Genomic DNA, 24,291 nt, shown 5'->3' with positions numbered 1-24,291 from the left:
AGGATCTGAGGGTTTTTTGTGACCCTCTCCCAAAGTGAAGACGAGTGCTCGGGGAGGAGCTGCTGCAGTGCTTCCCTCTCTGAAACCTTGCTGACACCAGTGTTGTTTTCTGATCCGCAGGTCCAGAGGATGGCATAGCAACAACGTCACCATCCAGGGAGCTGGCAGTCCTTCCTTGCCTGCCTGCATGGTGCTTGCACCGATCCCAAGCCTTTGTTTTTGGACCGAAGAAACCTGAAAACCTCTCTCTCCTAATTCATGAGCCAGCAGGATGTGGTCGCTGTGCTTTCAGAACGCCTGCTCGTAGCTGCCTACAAAGGCCAAGTGGAGAATGTGGTGCAGCTTATCAACAGGGGTGCCAAGGTAGCCGTTACCAAGGTAACCAGAGAAAAACGCTTTGTGAAATCCCTGGGAAACTAACATAACTCCTAGGCCATTGTCTCTGACAATGCCCTCGTAGCTTTACCATTCTGAATGTGACTGAGCTTAGTGTTTAGTTTTCCTTAAAGTTTCTACTTGATAGCTCACATGGATTTGCAGCACAGTGCATGTCTGTGTTCGTGCACTTCCCGGCGGACGCGGCTGGGGCGAACGCCGAGTCCTTGGAAACGCAGGGTGTCAGCCCAGGGGCAGCCACGTTTTTCAAAGCATGCAATGACTTTTGAACACTGTGTGAACTGATGAATGGAGCGATTCATCACTGTTGAGGGGAGAGTGGTTCAGAGTGCCCATCTTCCTGGGAGAGGGGATGGGAGGAAGCCACTTGATGTGGTAGGGTAAAGGTAGGCAGAAAGAGTTTCTTGCTGCTAAAGTCTCTTGGTTACAGCAGCCCCACTTATACCCAACATCTTCATTGATTTGTGCTGTGTAGCCCTCAATCAGTTCCAAACTTAGGGGTTACAAACTGTATTCCCTGTTCCTTCAAGATAAGGTCAGCATTGAAGGATTTCTGCTTAGATAAAGAGCGTTCAAGCTGGTATTTGCCTCTTCATGTCTCTCAAGATGTTATAAATGCTACTAATATATAAAAGATGAGATAGAATAGACTGTTGCAGTGGAGGCTTGATCAGCAAAAACCCTTAAAAATAATTAGGTAAGTTAGATATTTAGAGCTGGAACATAACATTTGGGATGTCTGTTTTGATGAACTAGTTTTCTCCATTGCATCTAGTTTTATTTGTATTTCCATATTGATTTTGAACATTATTTATATATGGGAGATAACACGTAGAGATAGAAAGCAAATGTGAGTGCATTTGATAAGCAGTCTGTCCCTTCCTCTCTTTATCTGTCAGTGACAGTTGTTTTCAATCCCTTTGCAGTGTTTGAGTCGTAGGTAGTATTTATTTAGAAAACTGGACTGAAACTCATGTTTCTAAGTCTGGTTTGACAAAAATAAGTGGCTGCTTGTTGGTAGATACAAAGCACAGATACATGAATGGCCCCATAAAGATGCCTGTTTGGCTCTGTTGTCCAAGCAGTCTGTAGCTGATGAACAGCTATTAAATATAGTAATAGGTCAGGAAATACTGACTTACAGGTGTCTGAATGGAGCTCAGGGTTTTCTGGTTCTTGGTTTTTTTTGGTGTTGTTGGTTTTTTTTTATTGGGGGGAGGGTCTTTGTTTGTTTTTGTTATTTTAAGAACTTTGAGGCTGCTGAGGGACCTACTTGAAAATACACAAACAGTTGAAATGATGCCATCCTTTGTATAAGACTGTTTATTAATGTAATTTCAAATCCAGCTTCCACACTGTTTGAGGGTAAGTGGTGATCTTTATAATGGTTTCCAGAATAATCATGCCTCTGATTTAACTGTTTCATGGGATTAGTTATCATAATCCCCAATTCAAATGCAAAATCAACACTTTCTCTCTATTAAGGTTGTTTATTATGTAAATAGCAATGCCTTGTGTTAATTGCAAGAAGCAAATTGTGTAGATCTGACTTTTGTACACAAAACCAGGTTAATTTGATATAATGCAGATTTGCTGGAGTTGACTAATTGTTCTTCCCAGTATGATACAGGTGACTTCCTGCTTCTTGTGCTTGCTTTGCTGTTCAACCCTTTCATGGAAAATCCAAACGAAGCTGATATGACAGCAAAACTGTGCCCAGGTGCAGAGTATTGGTGTTTCTGTTGGAAAGCCATGCCTGCTGGCCAGCTGTGAGGCCATCCCTGTGGCTGGTTCTGTGGGGTTGTGGCTGTTCTTTCCTTCAGGTTGTGTGTCATCCCCATGGAGCCTGGGGGGTGTGGGGATGTCATTCTGGATGCACCCTGGCACATCAGCAGGCAGCACAGATGAGTTTCTTGGGTAGCTTGGTGGCAAGCCCTGCTCAGGAGAGGTGAAATCAGATCAGCAAGACTGTGGAGGAGTGCACAGAGTGGAGAGGCTGTCAGAGGAGTGACAGAGGCTACGTGTGTGGAGTGTTTTGGATGCGCACACACACACATATTCCTCCTGTCCTGCAAGCCAGATAGAGGTGAGCTCAATGTGAACCAAGAAGTGTGAAACCAAGCTGCTGCCCTCATCAAAGCCCATCAGTTCAGGCTCAGTAATGACCAGTCCAGGTCTTCATAGCATAATCCTGTTTGCATCTGGCTCTCACCCAGCCAGTTAGCTGCATAGGGAGAGCATGTGCATATTTGTCTATGAGAGGCTGTATAAACATACCCTGGAAGAGCTTGGCCTGCTAATCTGGTGACACGTAAAGGCTGGAAGGAGAAAGAGCTGTTAAAAGTCAAGGACAAGGTTGTCACAGGAGCAAGCATGTACGAATTAATCTCAAGTATGTTTAAACTGAAGATTTTAAGGGATTTTTTTCAGCCATCAGAGAACCAAGTTCTTGTGTAATCTCTGAATAAGCAGAACAGGTGCAAAGTAAGAACAACTTTGAGGATAGGGTTGCTAATTTCAGCATGAAAATTAGCATGCTTGCTGTAGCAGAGAACTGTTGATCAAGATTTCAGATAAATTGAAACCCAGACACCTCTCCCCAGGATAAAATTTATTGCAAAATGAAGCATAAAAATAAAAGTACTCATGTGCATGCCTTAGTCCTCTTTTTCCTGTGTCTTCTATTTTTGCAGAAGTGTATTTAATTAAAAAAAAAAGTTGTTTGTTTTTTTTTTACTTCTCAGCCAAAATGGCTGATTAATTTTATCAGAGTTTATTGGAAGAAGACATGTGGAGACAAAGCTCTTTGGAGGGAGAGAAAAAATTCCCATATCACATTAGGCTTTAAATGTGTTTCTGCTATGCATCTGTAAGAACAGACTGATTCTTATGAAAACACCATGCAGAACCACTGCTTGAAGTGACCAGGATTTAAAGCTAAATGCTAGAGAGTTCTTTATTGAAACTGAGTTAATTGAGCATGGCTTAAGAAAAATGAAGCATATCTTCTGGAACAAACCAAGTACAATTAAATGCTGGATAGCTGACAAGTTTGTCCAGTTCTATTTTTATCGTATTTAAGGAAGGTCACACAATGTGGTTAATTGCTGCTTCAGTAAACAATAATTCAGCTGCAGAGCAGTATTTAATTTTTCTGTATTATTTCAGAAGATGACTAGTATGTAAGAATTAAAACTCAGTGGAGAATTGGTGTATCCAGATGCTCACTTCAGCCTTTCCTAAGGAATGCGTTCCTTTCATTTTGACAGTGTTACTAGCAAATCACCTGTCCAGGTGAAGTCAATATGAAATTGTACACTCCTGCGTCTTCTCTGACTCCAGTGAGGGACACTGGTGCTCTTTCCAGATTTTAAAGCTCTTAAATTCACATGGAGGAGCTGGTGGCCAGTAGATCACAGCGCTGTTGACCATTGGATGCCAGGCAGCCCAGAGTGAGAGAGGGCTGGTGGCCCCATGTTGCACCTACATCAAGCACTTATCCTGGTGTTGGGATCTCTGCTACCAACTGTGTGAGATGTTGGCCAAGAGATGATCTGCAGCTCAGTGTATGAGGCTTCATGGCTCTGCTTTGGGCATCTTCTTAACCAAGTTGCTCTGTTCCTGGTCTGCCTGGTAACACAAAGAGATTATTTCCAATTTTGTGCCTTTTTTGTCTGGCATTCTTCAGGTGTGAAATGTGTAGCTGTTTTCTGTATGAAAAGGAAAACAAATACCCTGAACAACTGATCAGACAAATAGGCTGAACCAAGCTGGTGCAGTTAGAAAGTATTTTGGTGAATATGCTACAAAAGCTGGAAAAGTTTGAATGGAGCCTGGTATAATTAAGTCTTCCAAACAGGAAAGCTGGTCCCATCTTTCAGTCCTTTCATAGTAGAGCTTTCTTTGAGTAAAGTTACTGACAACTGCATCCTTGACATTTACACTCTGGGGCTTTTGCTGAGCTGCTCTGCCTTGCTGTCCTCCCAGGGTGTTGTTTTTCTTTTGCTGGGTTATTTTTCTTTGGATTTTGTGAATTGAGATAGGTTAGGCAGAGGGCTGCAGACCACTAGGTGTGGCCCAGAAGGAACAGTAATAGTGACATCTCAGATCAGCTCTTCCTTTGGTCCCTAGAAGGGTGCTTGGAGGATGGAGAGAAGCAGGATTTCACTTCTCAACCACCAACTTTGGGTTTATCTGAGGGATGCCAGTCTGAAAGAAGGCACTTACTGGGTTTTGGGTTTGCACTGGGGTGTTGCAGCATGGGATGTAGCCTTCAACAGCAAGAATTCACAGGGCCAGAAAAAGCTGTGTATTAGCACGCACACAAAGGAGTGTATCACTTCTCTGTTAAATGTGGAAAAGATCACGAGAGAAAGTCAAGAAGGTTAATACAGACAGTTTTAATGGAATTGATACAGCACCATGGGTTTTATAAATATTTTTTCAAAGAGAAGCAGAATATAGCTTTTCTGCAGAGTGTAACATTAAGATCACAGATACAAAATTGAATTCTGTAGAGAAGAGATGATAATTCAGAAAAAAACCACATAGACATGCAAGGGGTAGTGCTTCTGTTCTGATTCAGTGATTCTGTTTGATTTCATATTTGAACTACTCATGTTACAAACCTGCCATATGGCAACACTGTTGTAATGCTGGGGTACTTGGAGTCTTCTTGTCAGGATTTCAGTTTCAGAACATGTTCATAGAATCATAGAATCTTAGGGGCTGGAAGGGACCTCGAGAGATCATCTAGTCCAACCCCCCTGCCAGAGCAGGGTCACCTAGAGTACATCACACAGGAACGCATCCAGGTGGGTTTTGAATGTCTCCAGTGAAGGAGACTCCACACCCTCCCTGGGCAGTCTGTTCCAGGGCTCTGTCACTCTCACAGTAAAAATTTTTTTTCGGATATTCACCTTGAACCTCCTATGCTCCAATGTACACCCATTAGCCCTTGTCCTATCACTGGTCATCACTGAGAAAAGCCTAACTCCGTCCCCCTGACACTCACCCCTTACATATTTGTAAACATTGATGAGGTCACCCCTCAGTCTCCTTTTCTCCAAGCTAAAGAGACCCAGCTCCCTCAGCCTTTCCTCATAAGGGAGATGTTCCACTCCCTTATTCATCTTAGTAGCTCTGCGCTGGACTCTTTCGAGCACTTCCCTGTTCTTCTTGAACTGAGGGGCCCAGAACTGGACACAATACTCCAGATGTGGCCTCACCAATGCAGAATAGAGGGGGAGGAGAACCTCTCTTGACCTACTAACCACACCCTTTCTAATGCACCCCAGGATGCCATTGGCCTTCTTGGCCAGAAGGGCACATTGCTGGCTCATGGTCATCCTCCTGTCTACCAGGACCCCCAGGTCTCTTTCACCTACACTACTCTCCAGCAGGTCAGCCCCCAACCTGTACTGGGACATGGTGTTGTTCTTCCCCAAATGCAAAACTCTACACTTCCCCTTGTTGAATTTCATCATGTTTCTCCCCGCCCAACTCTCCAGCCTATCTAAGTCTCTCTGAATGGCAGCACAGCCTTCTGGTGTGTCAGCCACTCCTCCCAGCTTAGTGTCATCAGCAAACTTGCTGAGGGGACATTCTATACCCTCATCCAGGTCGTTGATGAAGATGTTGAACAACACCGGTCCCAGTACCGACCCCTGTGGGACTCCACTAGTCACACACCTCCAACCAGATTCTGCCCCATTGACTACAACTCTCTGACTCCTTCCTTTCAACCAGTTCCTAATCCACCTCACTACCTGATCACCAAACCCATACCTGATCAACTTATCTACAAGGATGCTGTGGGAGACGGTGTCAAATGCTTTACTGAAATCAAGATAAACCACATCTACCACTCTACCATCATCTATCCACCTAGTAATTTCCTCATATGTTGAGTTCTTTAAAATGGTCTTTTTTTTTTTCCTTTTTTTTTCTTCTTCTCTAAGGTAGGACAGAAACAAAAAACCAGATTTCGGAGCTTTCACATTTTTTTGCTCCTTGAGTTTGAAAAATGACTTATGTCTGTTTTAAACAATAAATAAAAATAAATGACTAACAAACATTAGGGACTTGTTGAATGCCTGTTGAGGTCAAAGAGAAACTTTCTGCTGACATGAGCAAGCAGGTTATTCGTGGAGAACAGTCTAACAAATCATCAGTGTGAACAATGTGATGAGACTTGGTTTTTGTTTTCAAGCTTTCTAATAAATCGTGGATAGGCATGTTTTTATGTAAGTGCAGAAGGGATGAATAAATAACAGTACCTTTGCAGGGTGAGGTGGACAGCTGAACGTATGTGCAGAAAAGTATCTACAAATACATAAACACAAGGAAAGATTGTGATGCTAAGGCCCTCCCAGTGGAGGCAGGGGGTGATTTGCTTGCAAAGCACTTACACTGGCAGCTGCTCTAAGAAAATTCTGATTTTAAACCGTAAGTATTGACAGCTGCCTGTCAATGTGTGGAAGCTAGAATGCAGATTAAATACAAACAGAAACCCTACCCATGCCTTTGACTGCTGAAATTCATGTGTCTGTTTACTGTGTTGGCTGCAACCTGATATGCCCCAGAGCTATAGCAGCGTGTCATGGTTTTTGGAAGTTGCAGCCTTAGTGCAGTAGGTCCCATTTATTTTGTCAATAAGCCCATGACACAAGAGGATTTGTATGAGTTGTTGCCCACTGAAGTAATTATTCACATTTGAATAGAAGTCCAAATTGCATATTTTTTATATGAATGACTGGTTTACTGGTTCATTAATCCCAAGTTGTAGCAGTCTCTCATTTGTATTTCTGTAATAACCTCCAAACCATTACAGTTTATATTTGGAAATGCTTACAAGCTTTTAAGTTGGCAATCTGCATGTTAAAGAGTCTCTGGTTTTAGTGCTGTCTCCTTGCAGTGAGCATCTGTAGGAGCCAGTCTTGCTTGTATATGTTTTCTCTCCCACTAGCACCCATGTGTGTATTCAGATAAACCCCCTCTTTGGTGCTGCTGTTCTGAGTGCACAATGTATTTGTGAAGGAAACACACAGGAAAAATTGTCTGCCTTCCTTTACATAGGATGCATTGTTGTGAGAAAAATTTTATTAAAAAAAAATCCTGTTAGCCCATGAGCAGTCACCTTCATAGCTAGTGTAGAGGACTTTTGGTTTGACTTGCCAGACACAAAGGAGAAGGTCAGAGGCAGGCAAGAGCAGCTCTGGCTGTCACTGCTGGAGCTTCCCATCGTGGCGCGGACGTGTTGAAAATTCCTCTCCAAAGACTGTGATGCTCTAAGTTTGTCATCACACCCCGAGGGGCACCCAGATCACCTTGTCTCTCCCTCATAGTTTGTTCTGGATTGGTGTGTGTGTACATATAAATGCATACATACCTGTGCGTGTATGTATATGCTTGTGTGGGGAGGTAGTTGGGAGTGTTTTCCAGTGTTTATGTTGCCTGTGCTGGAACACCTCCCATCTCTGCCTTCATCTTGATGTTACCGGGAAGAAAAAGAGTATCTGGCATTGCCAGTTCTTGCAGGGTTGTGATTAATTTTGAGATGATCGATGGGTGCTCTTCCAAAAGCCTGAGCTGCTAATCAGTGTAATGTGCTGGAACAGTTCCTCCTTCACACTCTCCCATCCTAGCTGGGGTCATAGTTTTCCTTTATAGTGTCCCTTTAGAGTTGGAAGAGCTCAAGGACTTCAGATATGCAATAGCTCTGGTGTCTGAAGGTCTCTCTCTAGGCATCTCCAATAGGTGGGATGTCTCTGAACCTATGTTTTTGGATAGAGAATCTCAAAACATGCAAACACTACAAAAAAAAAAAATAATCCTCATCTTTTGTTTCAATAACTCAGATTTCTGTTTAAAAAATTAAAATAAAAATAAAAATATGGAGTTTTGGGGACCTGGCTGAAGTTTTTGCATGTTTGAGGGTGGTAATGGGAAATGCACAGTTCATGTGAATCTGTTCACTGTCTGATAGGAACAGCCAGGCAACCCTTGCTCAAGGTCTCCCTGGCCCTGTGGTGGCATTTTCCGGCAAGTGCCTTCTCTTCCTCCAGCACCCATCTCCTGGGGCTGGCCATGAGCAAGACAGGAGAACTTGATGCTCCCTGGGGCAAGGGCAGCCTCATCCAGATAAGACTGTTCCCCAGGAAGGCTGTATTTTAATGTGCCTTAAGGCAATGAATGGGCAGGTGAAGGTCGTGTGATCTGGATCTTCTGTGGTTCTGCAACCTTTTCTTGGGTGTGCGTCCCACCATCAGGCATGGTCTGTGTGGCAATTGCATGGGAAGGTGTGTCCATCATCTTGAAGTAAACTTACTCTGCTTTCATAGTTTATTTTTAGCAAAGTACCTTTGGCAGCACCTCAGCATTTTTTTCAGTGGTTAGAGATGCTTATCTTACCAGAAAGTTTCCCTGCTATGCTATATATTCATGTAGTTGACACTGTTCTCCTTTTAAAGTACAGGAGCTGGCTTCAAGTTGGGTTTGTTTGGGGGTTTTTTATGCTCTGTCCACAGGTTGGAATAATTTTTTTGTGATACATTAGGAACCTGCTGGGACACAATGTGCCCAGATTACATGATTTATTTACTGCCATTAAGTAACGTAGAAGGTCATAACCCATATACCTGAATGTGCTGGAGCACATGTTCATAATCCAAACATATTGCTCATAGCTGGGAATGATATGTCAATCTGGCTTTTTTTTTTTTGGTATTTTTCTCTGTTGTTTTTTTCCACCTCCATGTTGCCTGGAGACTTTTCTGCCTCCTGCTATTGAGTCACCTGAAGCAGCGACATAGCCCTGGCTCTCCTCCAGACTGATGGAGAAGGCAGTGTCCTCAGTGCCCTTTGCCACAGGGGAAGGCATTTAGGGACCTGTGGCCAGGTTGAGTGAGAAGAACCCAGGCAACAGGCTGGATCGTGCCCAGGGACAGTGGGGACAGTGGAAAGCAAGCCCTTCCCATGCCTTTAATGGAGTGGGAATGGAAGATTCCCTTGTGGCAATGAGCTGCTGCTGCTCATGGGAGACAGTGTTTGGGTTTTGAGAGGCCCACGAGTCAGAGTGGGTGGGGACTTTTCACTTTGATCTGGCCCTTCAGATCAATCCTGTAGGAAAAATTATCAATGCACAAATAATGCAAAGTACAGGACCAGTCAGTAGTGACATGTACATCTTGTCCCCAGCAGTTCTGTGAATTACAATGCTGGCTTTTGTTTTTGCTCTGAGGAGCCTGAATTCCTGAATCTTTACCAGCTATGCAGGTATGGGGATTGCTTAGGGAAAACAATCCTGTCCTGAGCTTGGATTTTTAATTGACTTGAAGTAGCTTTCCCACTGGGAAAGTTGCTTAAAACCTCAGAGCGGTGGTGGTTGCTTTCTGCTTACTTCAGGCCACTAGTAGCCAGCAGCTCTTGAGGTGTTTGCTCCTTCTCTAGGCGATGTATCAGGGCCTTTGCAGGGTAAATCTTTGGGTGGAAAAATAGACAATAGCAGCAGTAATGAAGAAATAGTTACATAATAGATACAGGTGAAGAGTAAGATAGCTCTTTATCTCATAAAATGCCTAGTATCACAGAATCTCAGGGGTTGGAAGGGACCTCGAAAGATCATCCAGTCCAACCCCCCTGCCAGAGCAGGGTCACCCAGAGCACATCACACAGGAATGTGTCCAGGCGTGTTTGAAGTTCTCCAGCAAAGGAGCCTCCACATCCACTCTGGGCAGCCTGTTTCAGGGCTCTGTCACTCTCACAGTAAAGAAGCTTTTTCTGATGTTTACGTGGAACCTCCTGTGTTCCAGTTTGCACCCATTGCCACTTGTCCTATCACTGGACGCCAACTGAAAAAAGCCTGTCTAAAAGTAATACAGAAAGTAGGATTCTTTGGGCGGAGACTGTGATTTTTACAAAGTCTTGAATCCTGTTTTCTTAATTACAATAAAATAAAATTTTCATTTTAGAGAGTTGCTCTTTAAGAGCTCTTAAAGTGTTACATTCGCTTTTCATGTTGGTCCTTTGAGATTTTATACACACATTTGCTAGAGCAACAATTAGTTCTTGATTCTCCCTTATGAGTTTTCTTTTTCAGGTTGTATGGGTTAAGTGTTCAGAGAATTGCTTGTTGTAGCTCTTCTCTGTTGTCCAGACTGCTTCTTTCAATCTTTTCCTTCTTTGAGTCTCATTTAACATAATTTCTTATACCTCTTTTAGAAGTGTCCTATTTCTCTTTTCCTGATGTTTCTTTTAAATTTCTGTCAAAGGATGATCAAGTGGGCCTCAGTCACAAGTAACTACTGGTTTTCACTTGTCATTTCACTGAGATTTTTAGAGCCCATTTGTCCATTTGTTGGAGAGGTGTTTTGTTTTTTCTTAAATTAATTTCACTGACAAATTTCCATCTTTGTTGTTTTTTCTCCTAAAGCCTTACATCATGTATCCATCTCACTAATTAAAGTATTTCTGTCCTTTGTTTGTTGGGGAACCATCCTCGATTACACTATAGATTGAATTTCTCATGACTATTTATACTCTTCCTTTCATGGATTAGAGCTCAGTAATGTTTAAAAATAGTGTTGTCTGAAAAAAACCTGACAGATCTTTGGCAAAATTAAGTCAGTTGTCATATACATGAAGTCACTTGGAGTGACTACAATTGTTCCATTCCTTTTTAAGGGGGGTGTCCATCACACACAACAGCCCAGTTATTCTTATTTCTATTGCAAACGTGGTACTGATGACAATATATTAATTACCCCACTATTGCAACTTCATTGCACAGAGTGAAGTTGAAAGCAATTGTCAACTCAGTGCTCCAAAGGGACTGAAACAAAAGGGTCATGAATTCTCCTTAGTTATGAACACAAAGCCAAATCTGCAAGGACTTATCCTTATGTGAATATAATATCCTTTGTGTAGAGTATCAGCAGGATAAACTGAAATATTGCAGAAGGGGTGGGAGGAGTTTTCAGCATACACAAAACTGAGGTAAAGCTGTTGATACACTAATATGTGTCACCACTATTGCAGGTTTCAGAGAGCAGGATACGAACAGAAGAATGAGGAAAAGCAGATAAAATTCTGGCAAGCTACCATGCATTAAAATTTATTTTAAAGTATTCTTATTTCCTTCTCATTCACAGCATGGCCGGACTCCCCTGCATCTTGCTGCCCACAAGGGTCACCTCCACGTTGTCCAGGTTTTGTTGAAGGCAGGTTGTGACCTGGATATTCAGGATGATGTAAGTAGATACAGCCCTCTTGCTTGGGTTGGAGGGGAAAATGTAATTTGCAAAAAGCAGCAGACCTTTACTTCTTTGAAGCAGGATTCAATGAAACCAAAATATGTCTCTCTGTTTTCTAATTTGGAGATGTAACCCCTAATTTGGAGATGCAAAGCTGCATGGGAGACAGTGTGAAATGTGATGGTTTTCAACAAATAGCTTGGTCCTCTCACTCAAAACTGCAAAGCTTTATAAGAGCACTGGTTGTGTCAGGTGGCTGTGAGTAGCCATGAGAGCTGCTGTCTGCCACTTGGTGTAGAAATGAAATAAGAGTTCGTTGTACTTTGTGGGAACCCACTGGAGGACGTCAGGTAGGGCACACAATGCATTGTAACCTTTCTCTGAAGTGGGAGATGCTTTTTGTGTAGGCACATGCTGGAGCAGATAGAGTGTGGAGCAGCTGCCTGGAGCCCTTTGAAGCCTTGCAGGGAAACCATCCTGTTGGCAGCTGTGCTCGTTGTGGGGGTGGTCACATCTGTGTGGTGAAGCATCAGCACAATGGAACCAGCTTTTAATTCAGCAAAGGCTAGTTTGTTTTCCTTCATTAATATATGTGATTGGAATTTCTCAGGTTTCCACAGAAGTAGTTCTAATCTTAGATCCAGCCTTTAAGGTGCATTGGAGTGACTGGTAACACGGTTTTAGTTACCTCACTCTGATGAACAAAGGTGTAGACTGAAATGTGCACCAGCAGTTGAATAACCGTGACTTCTGCAGATTTGTTGCTAACTTCTGATAGGGCACTGGAACAAGCTGCTTTTGCTCCCCCCTTAATAAATAAGGTGTAGATTCTTCAAGGGATGTAGAGGTCCAAAGGAGGTTAGAGGACTATTAAAAGGACACTGGGAATGTCTAGGTGCCTTCTGAAAATAGTCTTAGGGATTTGTTACATCTAGAGGGTCTTGAATATCTATAGAAATGGAAAAACTGGTTTCCTTCACATGAGCAGCTGCTTCCCTGTGAGACGTGCAGTCAGTCTGTGTCTGGCAAGTCCAGGACTGGAGTGCTGGTGCAACCAGCTTTCTTCTGGGAAACTTGTTTTTCTAGGAAGAAACTCTGCTTCCTGCACTCTTTATTTTTTCACTCTGCCCATCTGTGAAATGGAGCAGATCTGCGAGAGTGATGGGAATATCAGTTTATGCAGATGTATCCTGAGTATGTTTTTTGACTTCTTCTAGCAAAAATGATTCATCAGGTATTTAAGCTGAAATTTCGGGTACTTTATAAGTTCAGTCTGTTTTTCTGAGAAGTGCAAGTGGCTGTAAGAATGCAAGAGCTTCCACTGATTTGCTCAAACTGGGTTTCAGTGAGAACTGTTTTTTGGGGAGGTCTGGGGTGTTTTTAATCCTCTGGTAATGAAGTCAAGGCTGTCTATGTGTAAACGTGATAGCATGGAAAACCTGTAAATCAGTGTTCAGCATCATTTCAGTTTAGTGAAGGGTCTTGCATTGTAGAAATACTAATCTTGTAGAAGACTTATTTCACTTGCCTTGCAAGCTTCTCAGGGGCTTTGTTTACAACTGGAGACGGCTTCTGAATGTGGTGACTAATCTGAACAGAAGAGATGCAGGCTTGATTCACCAATACTGTTTCTGTAAAATGTGTTTTGATTTTGCTCTGTATTTAGTGCTAGTCACTTGGTTGGGGTTGAGGTGAGTCTCATGAGTTGCTGAGTGTCAGAGGGTGTGTTTGGATTTGTCTCAGAGAAGGCAGAAGGCTAAAACTCCAAGAGAAAATTTTTGCTTGTGGTATTAACTGAAATATTTCTGCTTTCCTTTTGCATAGGTCTTCAGAGAAAGTTCTCTGTTTCTGGTTTATCCTTGTGTCATTAATTTTTACACTTTATTTATGCCCCACAGAATATATTTGTATTCTCTTTTAATACATGTAATTGCAATCTATTGGTTATGCCTTCTGTCACTTTTACTGGGTGCTTATTTGGCAGTGAAGGCATCCTACTACCAAGGTTTGATTAACATCTATATGTTTCATTGCTGTTTTTCAGGAAATACAGATTTAGGTTCAGAGATTAATTGCTCATGAGAGTGGGCAGTATCGTCTTCAATTGAAAAGTAAATAACTTAGTTGATTTTTGTCTGTGGCATTGTTTTGGTAACACCAAAAAATCTCCCAAGTTCTAAAAATATTACCTATATTTTATTTTTCTAAATAACAAGAGAAACCTAAACACATTTCATTTTGGAGTTGACTCTCTTGAACTAATGATCTAACTTTCCATCGGCCACATGATAAGCAGAAAGTTGCTAAATGTTGTGGAGACATTAAAACACTGACTTCATGTTCCACAGATACATTATTTAAAGCTCAGTAAGAGCCATAAGAACTAGCTGAAGAATGACCTCCAGTGGCCTGGAGTGGGATTATTATGAATTTCAACCGGTGGAGTCCAGCTCTGTAGAGTATGCCACCCCAGGAACTAACTCTTTCCTTCTCCCTGCCAATACTGCAAACTCTTACTGGGATCCCAATGCCATCTCTGAGTGGTCAATGAGTATCCACACAGCACACACCTCAGAAATAGTCAAGGAGAAAGTTGTGCCGGTGAAGGAAATCAAGGACGAAAAAGATAAGAGAAACCAGAAGAGAAAGGCTAGAAAGGAACCTAGAAGATCAGAAAGAGAGAAGGAGGTTAGAACTCTTGTGCCTCAACCCTGCCTTGAGCTTGATGTCTCCCATGGCTGCATGCTGTGGGACCTTGGCCTGGTGGCCTGGCATGACCCAGCTCTTCTGCGGTGCATGGCTGCATGGTGGGCTTTGCGCTGGGGGCTCTGTATCAGGTTTCCTGCCCTCTATCTGCTCTCTGAAAATCTAGCTGGGAAAACCAGTTAAAAAATTATAAAACAGAGGCCCAAGGTACCAAAACTTCCCTGAATCAGGGAAGGTTCAGATAGGATATCAGGAAAAGGTTTTTCACCCAGAGGGTGGTCAAGCCCCGGAACGAACTCCCCAGGGAAGCTGCAGCACCAAGCCCGCCTGAGGCACGTGCTGTGATTCTTGGGGTGCCCTACAGGAGTTGGACTCCGTGATCCTGATGGGTCCCATCCAACTCAGCATATTCTGTGATTCTATAAGCAGAAAATAAATTTCAAATGGAACAATAACCCAGGGTTCATTAGGATTTCTAGCTGATTGTAAATATGCAAAGTGGTTTATTCCTGTGCTCCATTTCACCCTAATTTTAAGTTGTATTTTTTTTCGTCCATGATTTTTTTTTCATGCCTTTGTCACTTGTGCTGGTCCTGCATCATCATTTAATGTTCAGAGTGAAGCTCTTCTTACCGTGTATCCCAATGACTGCCTTTCTTTAGCAGAGGAGGAGGAGAGCAGCACAGTTACACTGCAAAACACTAGGGCACATTCAGTTGCTTTTGTGTACAGCTGCTTCAGGATATCCATGAGAGTGTTTAACACTTGGCTATATTTTAACTTTAAAGTATTTTGAACTTTCTACTGTGAATTTAGTGGTTTGATTTCATAGTATAAGACTTTGCAAATTCTGCCCAGCACTTTATACCTGGAATTGAAGGCAGAAGTTTTGACTGCTTATTTTGGTGCAATTCTGTAGCAAGACAGTTTGGTGACTTCTGCAAATGTGGAAGGACAGTGAAGAGGCAAAGTGTGACACTGTAGAGGGGTTTTAAAGGAAATCCTGCAACTGGATGGGCACCCTGGAGAGTAGGAGTGTGCAAGAAAACAAAATACAGTAGTTATAATATTTTTTTTCTAATCAGAGAAAGGAAAATGTAGTATGTACTGCAAACTAGTGTAAACCAAATCTCATTGCATTTGGGCACGAGAGTTTGTAATAGAGGCTCTGGTAACTCCATGCTATTCCTGTACCATGACAGAGGCAGGAGAGCTGGCAGAGGTACTAACATCTGCCTGATCCCTTTTGTGAGTTGCTTATGTTGTGTCCTTTCCGTTGGGGTGAACTTCAAGATGTAAAACAGGTGCCTATCCAGTTCCTAGGTGCCTGGGCCTAGTGGTTGCCTCCGCTGCTTTAAGTTAGGAAATGAAGAAATTTGAGGAGATAATTGCAAATACCAAAGTGTTTTGTGCCAAAATCCATGAAGAAGGTCAAGATTTAGATATCTGCTTTTCTTCAGGACTCCCAGCATGTAGCCCTCTCCTGAAAGCAGGCATTCAAGCTCTGTAAAGAGCACGGTTTCACCCTTTGGAAACATACCTGCTGTTGCTGGTCCTTGCTGTGCAGTAGCCCTGTTACAGGTAGACCAGGCAGGGTGTGCAATCCCTTATCCTCTGCACCTGGGATGCAGGCTCCCATTCCAGCCTTGCATGGAGCTTTTTCCAGCAAGCTCGTGGAAGGGGAGACACCTGTGTTGGAGGCTGTGGCAGGACTGGGTGTGTGTTTGCACGTTGACCTCCCCAGTGCCACGTGGCAGCCTGCAAACTGAGACAGCTGGGGCATTGAGATGGAAGCAACCAAGTGGAGTTGCTTTCAGGGCTGGGCAGCAGCTGAGGAAGGGGATTTAAGACACGCTGTTACAGACTTAAGTGCTTTACTTCTGCTGAGCCTCACTTAAGCACCTAAGTGCATTTTGGTTTTGGGCCCATGTCTGCACGTAGGCAGAGTCTGTTGTTTCTGCCAAGGTCACGTTTGCGTGACACAGCACTGGGGCTCTCTCTCTTCATTGCTGCTCATCTCTGGTCTGTTCCTAAGGCATAAATCACTTACAAATTGGATCATGAGTTATGCCCAATATAATAGTCTGGGCAGTTAATAGGCATTTACTGGTGCAATTTCTGAGCCTCTGGAACAGCCTCTAAATGCCTTGCTAAAGGCATAACTCTGGTGAGTGCTTTCAGAGACAGTTATTTTAGCAGCTAATAGAGAAATACATGAGTAGGTGATTACACTGTCTGAAAATTCATGCTGTGAAAAAAAATAACTCGTCTGTTTTCTCTGGCTCCCTAAGAGGCAAGATGGGGGGTTTGCTCCTCTGCTAATGGCGAGGCAGGGCAGGTTAGAACCACAGCTGTGCAGCAGTGTTATTTATAGAGGGGCTTCAGCATCTGTGGCTGGGTCACTCAGTGACTCACACAGAGGCCACCAGAGCCTGGTGGTTCAGCTTCCACAGCACCTTAAGCAGTTTAAGGCTGATGTGTGTGCTGAGACCCAAAGGGCAGTCAGTCAGGTGCTGCCCTGCTGGCTGAGCGGCCTGGGGTGGGTAGGGACCTTCACCAGGACATTGATACCTGCCATCTCCTCACTGGGAGGTGCCTCAGTCCAGGTGAAGCAGGTTTGAGATGTCCTTTGACACTCTCTGTTACGTGGGTGAGGTGTTTATTTACCTGGTCAGGGTGCTGGCTGGACCTTACTCTGAGATGCTTGTCTCTCCCCATGCTTGTGTAGGGAGTGTGTCAGCACCAAAGCTCACACCTTGGGCAGGAAGTTCCTGCACCTGCCATCTGCAGGACTTGTGTCACTTCACCTACCCAGGCTTCTATTTCGGGGACAAGAAGATAGTATGGAACAAAGCCTGGGCATGGCTGAAACCATCCCAGTGCCACTCTGCAGCCACAGCCAATGGCCCCCCAGCACTTGGGCCAGGCTCCCCAAGGAAGACCTGCTCCTGCAGCAGTCAGATATGCTTCCCTCTTCCCAAAAGTGTTTGTTTTTAATTTAACTGAGGAGCCATTAGAAGTAGCTGTCATATATCTACAAACCCCGAAAAGCTGAACGGCCTTTAACCTTGCTGCAATTACTGTGATGGGGTTGGGATAATGACAAGAACAGCTGTGATTTAAACTGGCCCAGCAAGAATATCCTTAATTGCAAACTAAATCTAATACAATGCACTCCTGCTTCCAATTTGGTCTTCTCAACAATCAATTTTCCAGACTGTAAAGAAGTAGGAACCAACCATTCATTGTTAAAGCTCCATCCATCACAATGGCAGATGTCATTTTCTTTTAGTCCTTTTTATCATACGTCCCATAGTTTTGTTGGTGCAACAATACCAGCTGGGGGTAAGAGGCTGACAGATTACTTTCCACTTGGTGGTAGTCAGATAAAGTGACCTTTGCACTGTCCACGTGACCCATTGCTGCAGCTGGAGTAGCTGTGCCAGTCATCGGTACCATGCACGAGCAAGGGAGGGTGTTAAGTTCTTCCCTGGTCTGTTAGGGACCAGATTTCTGTGCAATAATAGTTGCTGGAAGCTACCTGACACTTGCACTCGTGAGATGGTATATTTCAGACATCTTCCATAAAGTTTTTGTTATCTTTAAATTAAGAATAACTCCGAACTTGCTGTGCTGTCAGTTTTCCAATATCTCATGTTTGTCTCCAAGTCTCTGTTCCTGGAACCATTACTGTCTTTGCTCAAAATCTCTTAAAATACATTTCCAGTCTTAGTAGAGACAAGAACACAAGGAAGAATGTCTGACCTCTAACAACAAAACGTAGTTTACAAATGAGAAAAAAACAACCCTCAACACAATTTTTAAAAGTCAACTTAATTATTTTAAGCCAATTTAATGACTTACGGGTGGAGGCAGTTGGCGTAACAGGAGTTACTGACAGGTTGTGGTTGGCAATGCTCATTTTTTACTTATGGATTAATAAATATTTTGCTGTCATTAGCACAAAACAGCCCCACTAAGAACAATTTTTAAGTCAGCTGCTAACTGCCTTTGAGAACAAATTATTAAAATTATCCAGTTATCTAAAGACTATTTACAAAGACTGTAGGACGGAAAATACAAAAATTCTTCTAGTCTTAGTACTTGACATGATGTAGTATCAACTGATAAAAATTTGTAACAGAGAAATTTTGCATCTATTTAGGACAAGCTTCCTCTGCAAGCTTTTTTTTGCTTCAGGATACATCCCATATTTCTGCTCTGTGTGTGTTTTTGGTAACTGTTATCTAGATAAGCAGAAGTGGATTGAATTCCCACTCTGTTTATTCATCCCCCAAAAAGGCTGTGTGCAGCTTTGAAGCTAGTCTTTGTGTCTGGACTCAGTCTGTGCTTCAGCATTGTGGGTTCAAAGCAACTTCAAAGGAAAGCCAAGACCGGTTTTTGTGGCAGCAGTGGAGCTGTTGCAGCTCATTTTCCCATCAGTCAGTGTCTTACATCCCTACATACTGCTGCATAAATCCTCCTGTTCCCCCTCGTTTATCACAGTGTCACCAACACGCACACAAAAATATATGGGTAACCCCTGATGGGCTGGGTCATTAGTTTGCATCTCCCTAGTCTTCAGTTTCTGGAAGGCTTGCAGAAAATTAATCTTGGGCTCCCTAGCTCAGCAAATTAGCACAACAGTTGTTAGAGGGGAGATTAGATGGGCACTCAGACAAGACTGACCACATCAGCTTAATTTCTTTTGGAAACTTGGCCATAAATGAAATAAACTGATGTAAGAAACTTGCTTGTTGCTGCTACGTGGCAAGTCAATGGTAAATGGAAGTCATTTGGACCTCAAGATCACTCTGTTGCTTGAGTGGAGTTAAGTTGATGGTCTTGCAGTTGTGGTCCTCATCGTAAAATTGCCTCTAATTAGTAAATTCATGAGAGGTGCTGAAGAGACCGATCTCATCTCATGCTCCTTATCCTAAGCAGGGCTGATGGAGCAATCAGAGCCAAAACAGGAGAGGCTTCATCCAGTTAGTGTAAGTACTGGAGGATCACAACGATGAATTACAAGAGCCTGTAATTCCCTTTAGTCCCCTACAGACACTGTTGATTGTTAGATGCCTAGTGCCAAATACGTTAGATTCGCTGCCTTCTAACACTACCAGATTTTTAGGACGCTTCAGCGCTGTATGTGGGCTTGTGATGACTTGAAAACTTCTAGGATCAGTTGGTTTTAGCTTTCTCATGCTTTCAGTATCTTCGTTAATCTTGGAGACTTTAATTAGAGTTGTTTATGGGAGCTGTTTGCAAAGGCAGCTGGGATGTAAACAGTCAGTGTGTTGAAGAAGCAGCCCCTGTGCGTGATACGCATTTGCTTTGGGTCAAAATTAAGTGGGAATGGTACCAATTACAAACTTGCTTCTTTTTGCAGGGTGATCAGACAGCATTGCACCGGGCTGCTGTTGTAGGGAACACTGATGTTATAGCAGCTCTGATTCAAGAGGGCTGTGCTTTGGACAGACAAGACAAGGTAATAGGCAAAAGCCGAGCCCTGTGGGATAACAGGCTTGCCAGCCAGTAATATTAAGGTCTCAGAGAGAGTTATGGTTTATAATCACAAGTAAGTATATGGTGCTTTGAAAGTAATTGGAACAGTTAAATTGGAAAAAAGCTGTACTGTCTCTAATACAAAGTACTGACTTAGTTATTTTTTATATCAGGCTGATGGTTTTTGATTTAAGAGTCTGGTCTCAGCTCAGTAAGAGAGGAATTAAAGAAATGTACAACCGTACTCTGCCCTATGCAAGACACTGCACTTTCCCTTGATTATCCCTGAAGCTGAGAATCCTAGGCTGTAAATTTAGTCTGGGAGGAAACAACTAATTCCAAGATCCAAACAGCAACTTTAGTACTGTTCTCTGCTTTCTAAGAGGTGTGGGAAGAAAGAAAATATAAAGATGAGAGAGACTGAAGTACATAAAGTGTCAGTGGAAGTTATTTTATGTTTTAGTCAGGTGTACATCTGCCTTTGGTAAAAATAAAATAGAAAATAAGCTAGTAGGAAAAGAAAATGTTTTACTTTTTAACTGAGCAAGTGGGGGCTGCAGCTTCTGAGTTCTGAATGTGACATTACTCTGTATGTGGGCACAGCGCACTAACCTTCAGCTCTTGTGTGTGTGCTCTTCAGGATGGGAACACTGCTCTTCATGAAGCTTGTTGGCATGGATTCAGTCAGTCTGCCAAAGTGCTCGTTAAAGCTGGAGCCAACGTTCTTGCCAAGAACAAGGTGAGACCCATGCAGGGGGAGCTTTCTGTTCTCCTGTGAGGTGGTTGATTCTCATCACTGGAGATCTCTGGCCATGGCATTTCTTGGTGGATGAGCGACCAGCTCCTGGTGGGATTTGTTTTATCTTCTTCTTTTGCATTTATTACGCCTGGATGGTTTCTCCACAGGCATTAGGAAATGCAGATTTTGACAGCTGATGCAGGAGGAGCTCAATAGCACGTTGAATGATACATTAATTACAGCTGAGAAACACTGCAATTCCTGTGTAAATCTCCATGGTGCTCTAATTTATACTGAGCAGATTCTTTGTGATTGGTGTAATTTAAAATGAAAATGAATTCTACTAATGGGATAATGGCATTCAAAATCCATTTTTTCCCCAGAAATTAAGCAGCCCAGTGAATGTAAGCCACAGTGGGGAAAAAATAGTGTGTCTTTTGTTATAAAGTTATTCCTAATGCAGGAGTGTAGGCTCTTAACAAAATCTTCTCATGAGCCTGGATTATCTTCCTTTTCGTATTTATTATACCTGGAGAGCAGTTTAGAGGAAAGAATAACAAAGCAAGAGGTTTTAGTTCCACTCTAATAGTAATGTCTGTGGGAGGCTTGTCTTCAACTGACTAATTCACAAGTTAATGAAATGGCCTAAGAAAGGATGGCAGCAGCCTGTGCTGTGAGCTGAGCCAGGGCTTGGACCCTGGTGCCGATGGATCAGTCAGATCGTGTGGCTGGGACCATCTCCTCCGTCACAGGCAAGAGGGCTTTGGGTTGGCTGTGTGGGATCTCAGGGCAGTTTTTGGTAAACATGTTTCTAAAATGACAGCTGAAAGGGGCTAGCAAAGAAAGGGAAGAAGGGAGGCAACTGACCAGAGCCCAAGATTTTTGGTAAAATGGCAGTGTTTCTGCAGGTGCACGTGTATATGTGCAGTATGTATGCATGTGTGTGTGCAGTTATGGTCACTTTGTGCTCTGTAATTTCATCATCTTTGATAATATTTTGTGTGTATTCCTCCTTTTATTTTGTTCCAACTTTCAATTTCTACTTTCTGTAGTTATTTTTGCTGTCATATTCACCTAGATTTGTATCAAAGATACTTTAGACAACTTCCCATGCTTGAACCATTAAACTCCTATCCTGGAAATGCTTGTCTGTGTATATACGTATATTTCTGTACAAAGGTATGGATGGGCCTAAGATGCAAGTCTGGTTGCCCTACATGCTTGGATGCCTCAGGGTGTTAGCAGATTTAGCTTAGAATAAAGTGTATGTCAGCTGGAGACAGCCTCTCTTGGAAAGCATGTGCACAGAGTAGCACAGGGGGGCTGACGTCTGAAATGTGATTGGCAGATTTTAATACTGCAGCTCCTGCACTGGTCTTTGATGTCTTACCCACACAATCCCCTCCCTTTGCATTCCACTGCTTGGGTGTTTTTTAATGGACAGGATCTTTTCTCAGGAGCTCCTGAAAAACATGAGAATTGTGCATGCTTGCACACACAAATAAGCTTTTACCCCTTTTGATTTCAAGAATAACAAAGAGCTTGAATCTCCTTAATCCCCAAATGGTTTCTCTGGTTTCTCAACTATTTATGTTACTGATGACAAGGCATAATCTTTCTGACACCTTTTCTGGTAGCCAGGGCTGAGTGCCATGTGCAGGAGCACCTTATGGGCTGTTGTTTTACACCTTTGCTGTTGTGTGATTTTGGCTGGATGGGAAAGGTACAGGCTCCTGAATTTGCCCAACCCTGCTAAGCAGCAGAAGTCAGGAGGGATTTTACTCTATATTTTCTGTAGCTTCTGGTTAATAACTCCTGGGACTGCTCGGGGAATGCTTGTACAGATACACCTCTCACTGCACAGCATCTTGAGCATAGTTGTATATGAAAGAGCAATGCAGTTGAAGATTACTTCTTTATTAAGTGAAACACAACAGTCCCATGCAGGAATCGCCCTGGAGATGCAGTTTATTTTCCATAAAGTTGGCTTAATAAAAACTCTTCTGCTGTGATAGATCATCCCATGAGATGGGTTGTAGCCTTTCTTTTTAGATCCTCCATCAGACTGTACATTTCAGTGAAGATTCAGTTGACTGTCAGATCAGTACAACTCACATCTACTCTCTCACAGAAGCTGGTGACAGGTTTATCACCCCGTGGGAGATGAGCTAGATGAGCCTGCTCTGTGACCCCTGGCCCCAGGGGTCAGCATCATGACTTCTCTGAGCATTGACATTCTCACCCATCACTTACTGCACAGGACCTCTCTGCCTTCCCACCAGGGCCAACTGTCCAAACAGCAAATGATAAGGACATTGCAGAGGCTGTTCAGAGATAAAACCAGGAGGGGAAAAAACCTCTAAAATGCAGTTTAGTCAAGAAAGAAAGAGTTTGTGTCTGCCACAGCTTAGAAGCTTAATTCAGGCCTGAAATAGTCTGTAACATGGAACTGGAGACCTAAGACCACCACCTATGAGTTGACCTTTTGTAATTCAAGCCCTGCAGCTTTGATCTCTGTCTTGAAAGCACAGGGGACAAATTAAAGGATATAATCAATGTGAACAGGCAGCCTAGTAAGCATGTAAAACCTTTTTACCTGAGCTGATTTCATTGCTAGCTCCCAAGAGCCAAAACCCCCACACATTTTCAGGCCAGCAAAAGCCAAGTGCTGCCAGAAAAAAACTTGTCAGACCAATAAAATCCTTCACAGTTTTACAAAGAGAATACACATGTAAACTCTTTTTTGAGCTCTCTCTGTAAAAAATTGCATGTTTGCTTCTTTCAGAAACCTTAGCATGCCATTCTCTGGGGTTTGAGTGTCTTATTTTTCCCCCCTCTCATCTTGCCTGGAGGCTGTCGTGCTCTCTGAACAATGAAGCATCCCATAGCCTAAAATCTGCGTCCTGCCCTGTGGGAGCACCTACAGACCCAGCCAGACTTGGAGCTGGTTTGTGTTATGTTAGTAAGGAAACAGAAATTGTTGTGACCCTCCTCTGCCTGACACCCTGCGGCAGGGGTGATTGGCTCTGCTTGGGAGCAGAGATGCTGTGCCATGGCAGCCTCTTTCTTTGTGTGTGTGTGTGGAGGGGGAGGAAACATGCAACACAAGAATTATAATTTCTTTATGTTACATACTTGATAGTGCTGTTTGATATTAATGAACCAGACAGTTTCTACAGTTTTTGCTTCCTGCAAACAGACTTGAGCAATGCAGGTGTCGTTAGACTGTCCAGTTTCTGCCTTTACTATATCCCAGATAAATAATTTCCAGCATAGAGAGGGTGTTTTTTTCCCTTGGTTCATTCAGCTCATATATCTGGGAAAACAGCAGTGATGGTTTCTCACCCTTGGGTGGATCTTCCTATGGGAAGACCTGTGAGATTTTATTTTTTAATGTTTATGTCCAATTTCTAAATATGGCTTTTGTATTTTCATGTATTTCTCTAAGGCAGGTAACACACCTCTTCACCTGGCTTGCCAGAACAGCCATTCCCAGAGTACTCGTGTTTTGTTACTTGGAGGATCTCGAGCAGACCTCAAAAATAATGTGAGTTTTGAAAAGAATGCATTCATTTTGTGTGCCTTTGTTTTAGCTATATTGTTTTAACTTGTAGAAAGACTCAGAAATGCTTTGAGCTGTGACTTTTATATAAATGCTATTGAAAAAAACACTTAACAAACCACTGTATATGT

The 24,291-nt window shown here is 42.9% G+C and overlaps 1 protein-coding gene across 4 annotated transcripts in view; it reads left to right on the top strand.

Moving 5' to 3' along the window:
• The first annotated feature begins 258 nt into the window (after positions 1 to 258).
• Positions 259 to 24,291, top strand: part of ANKRD6 (ankyrin repeat domain 6) — a 35,246-nt gene continuing 11,213 nt past the window's right edge. For 3 of the 4 annotated variants that reach the window (XM_010000502.1, XM_010000501.1, XM_010000498.1), the window contains exons 1-5: positions 259 to 378; positions 11,547 to 11,645; positions 19,744 to 19,842; positions 20,500 to 20,598; positions 24,047 to 24,145. In XM_010000502.1, coding sequence (XP_009998804.1) covers positions 259 to 378; positions 11,547 to 11,645; positions 19,744 to 19,842; positions 20,500 to 20,598; positions 24,047 to 24,145 — 516 coding nt within the window. The remainder of the gene's footprint in view (positions 379 to 11,546; positions 11,646 to 19,743; positions 19,843 to 20,499; positions 20,599 to 24,046; positions 24,146 to 24,291) is intronic. The other variant, XM_010000503.1, reaches the window with a different exon arrangement.

This window comes from Chaetura pelagica, unplaced genomic scaffold (assembly GCF_000747805.2).
Source record: "Chaetura pelagica isolate M959 unplaced genomic scaffold, ChaPel_1.0 scaffold174, whole genome shotgun sequence".
Classification (NCBI taxonomy): Eukaryota; Metazoa; Chordata; class Aves; order Apodiformes; family Apodidae; genus Chaetura; species Chaetura pelagica.
Note: the sequence above shows the minus strand (reverse complement) of the source record. Positions and strands in the feature narration are given on the sequence as shown.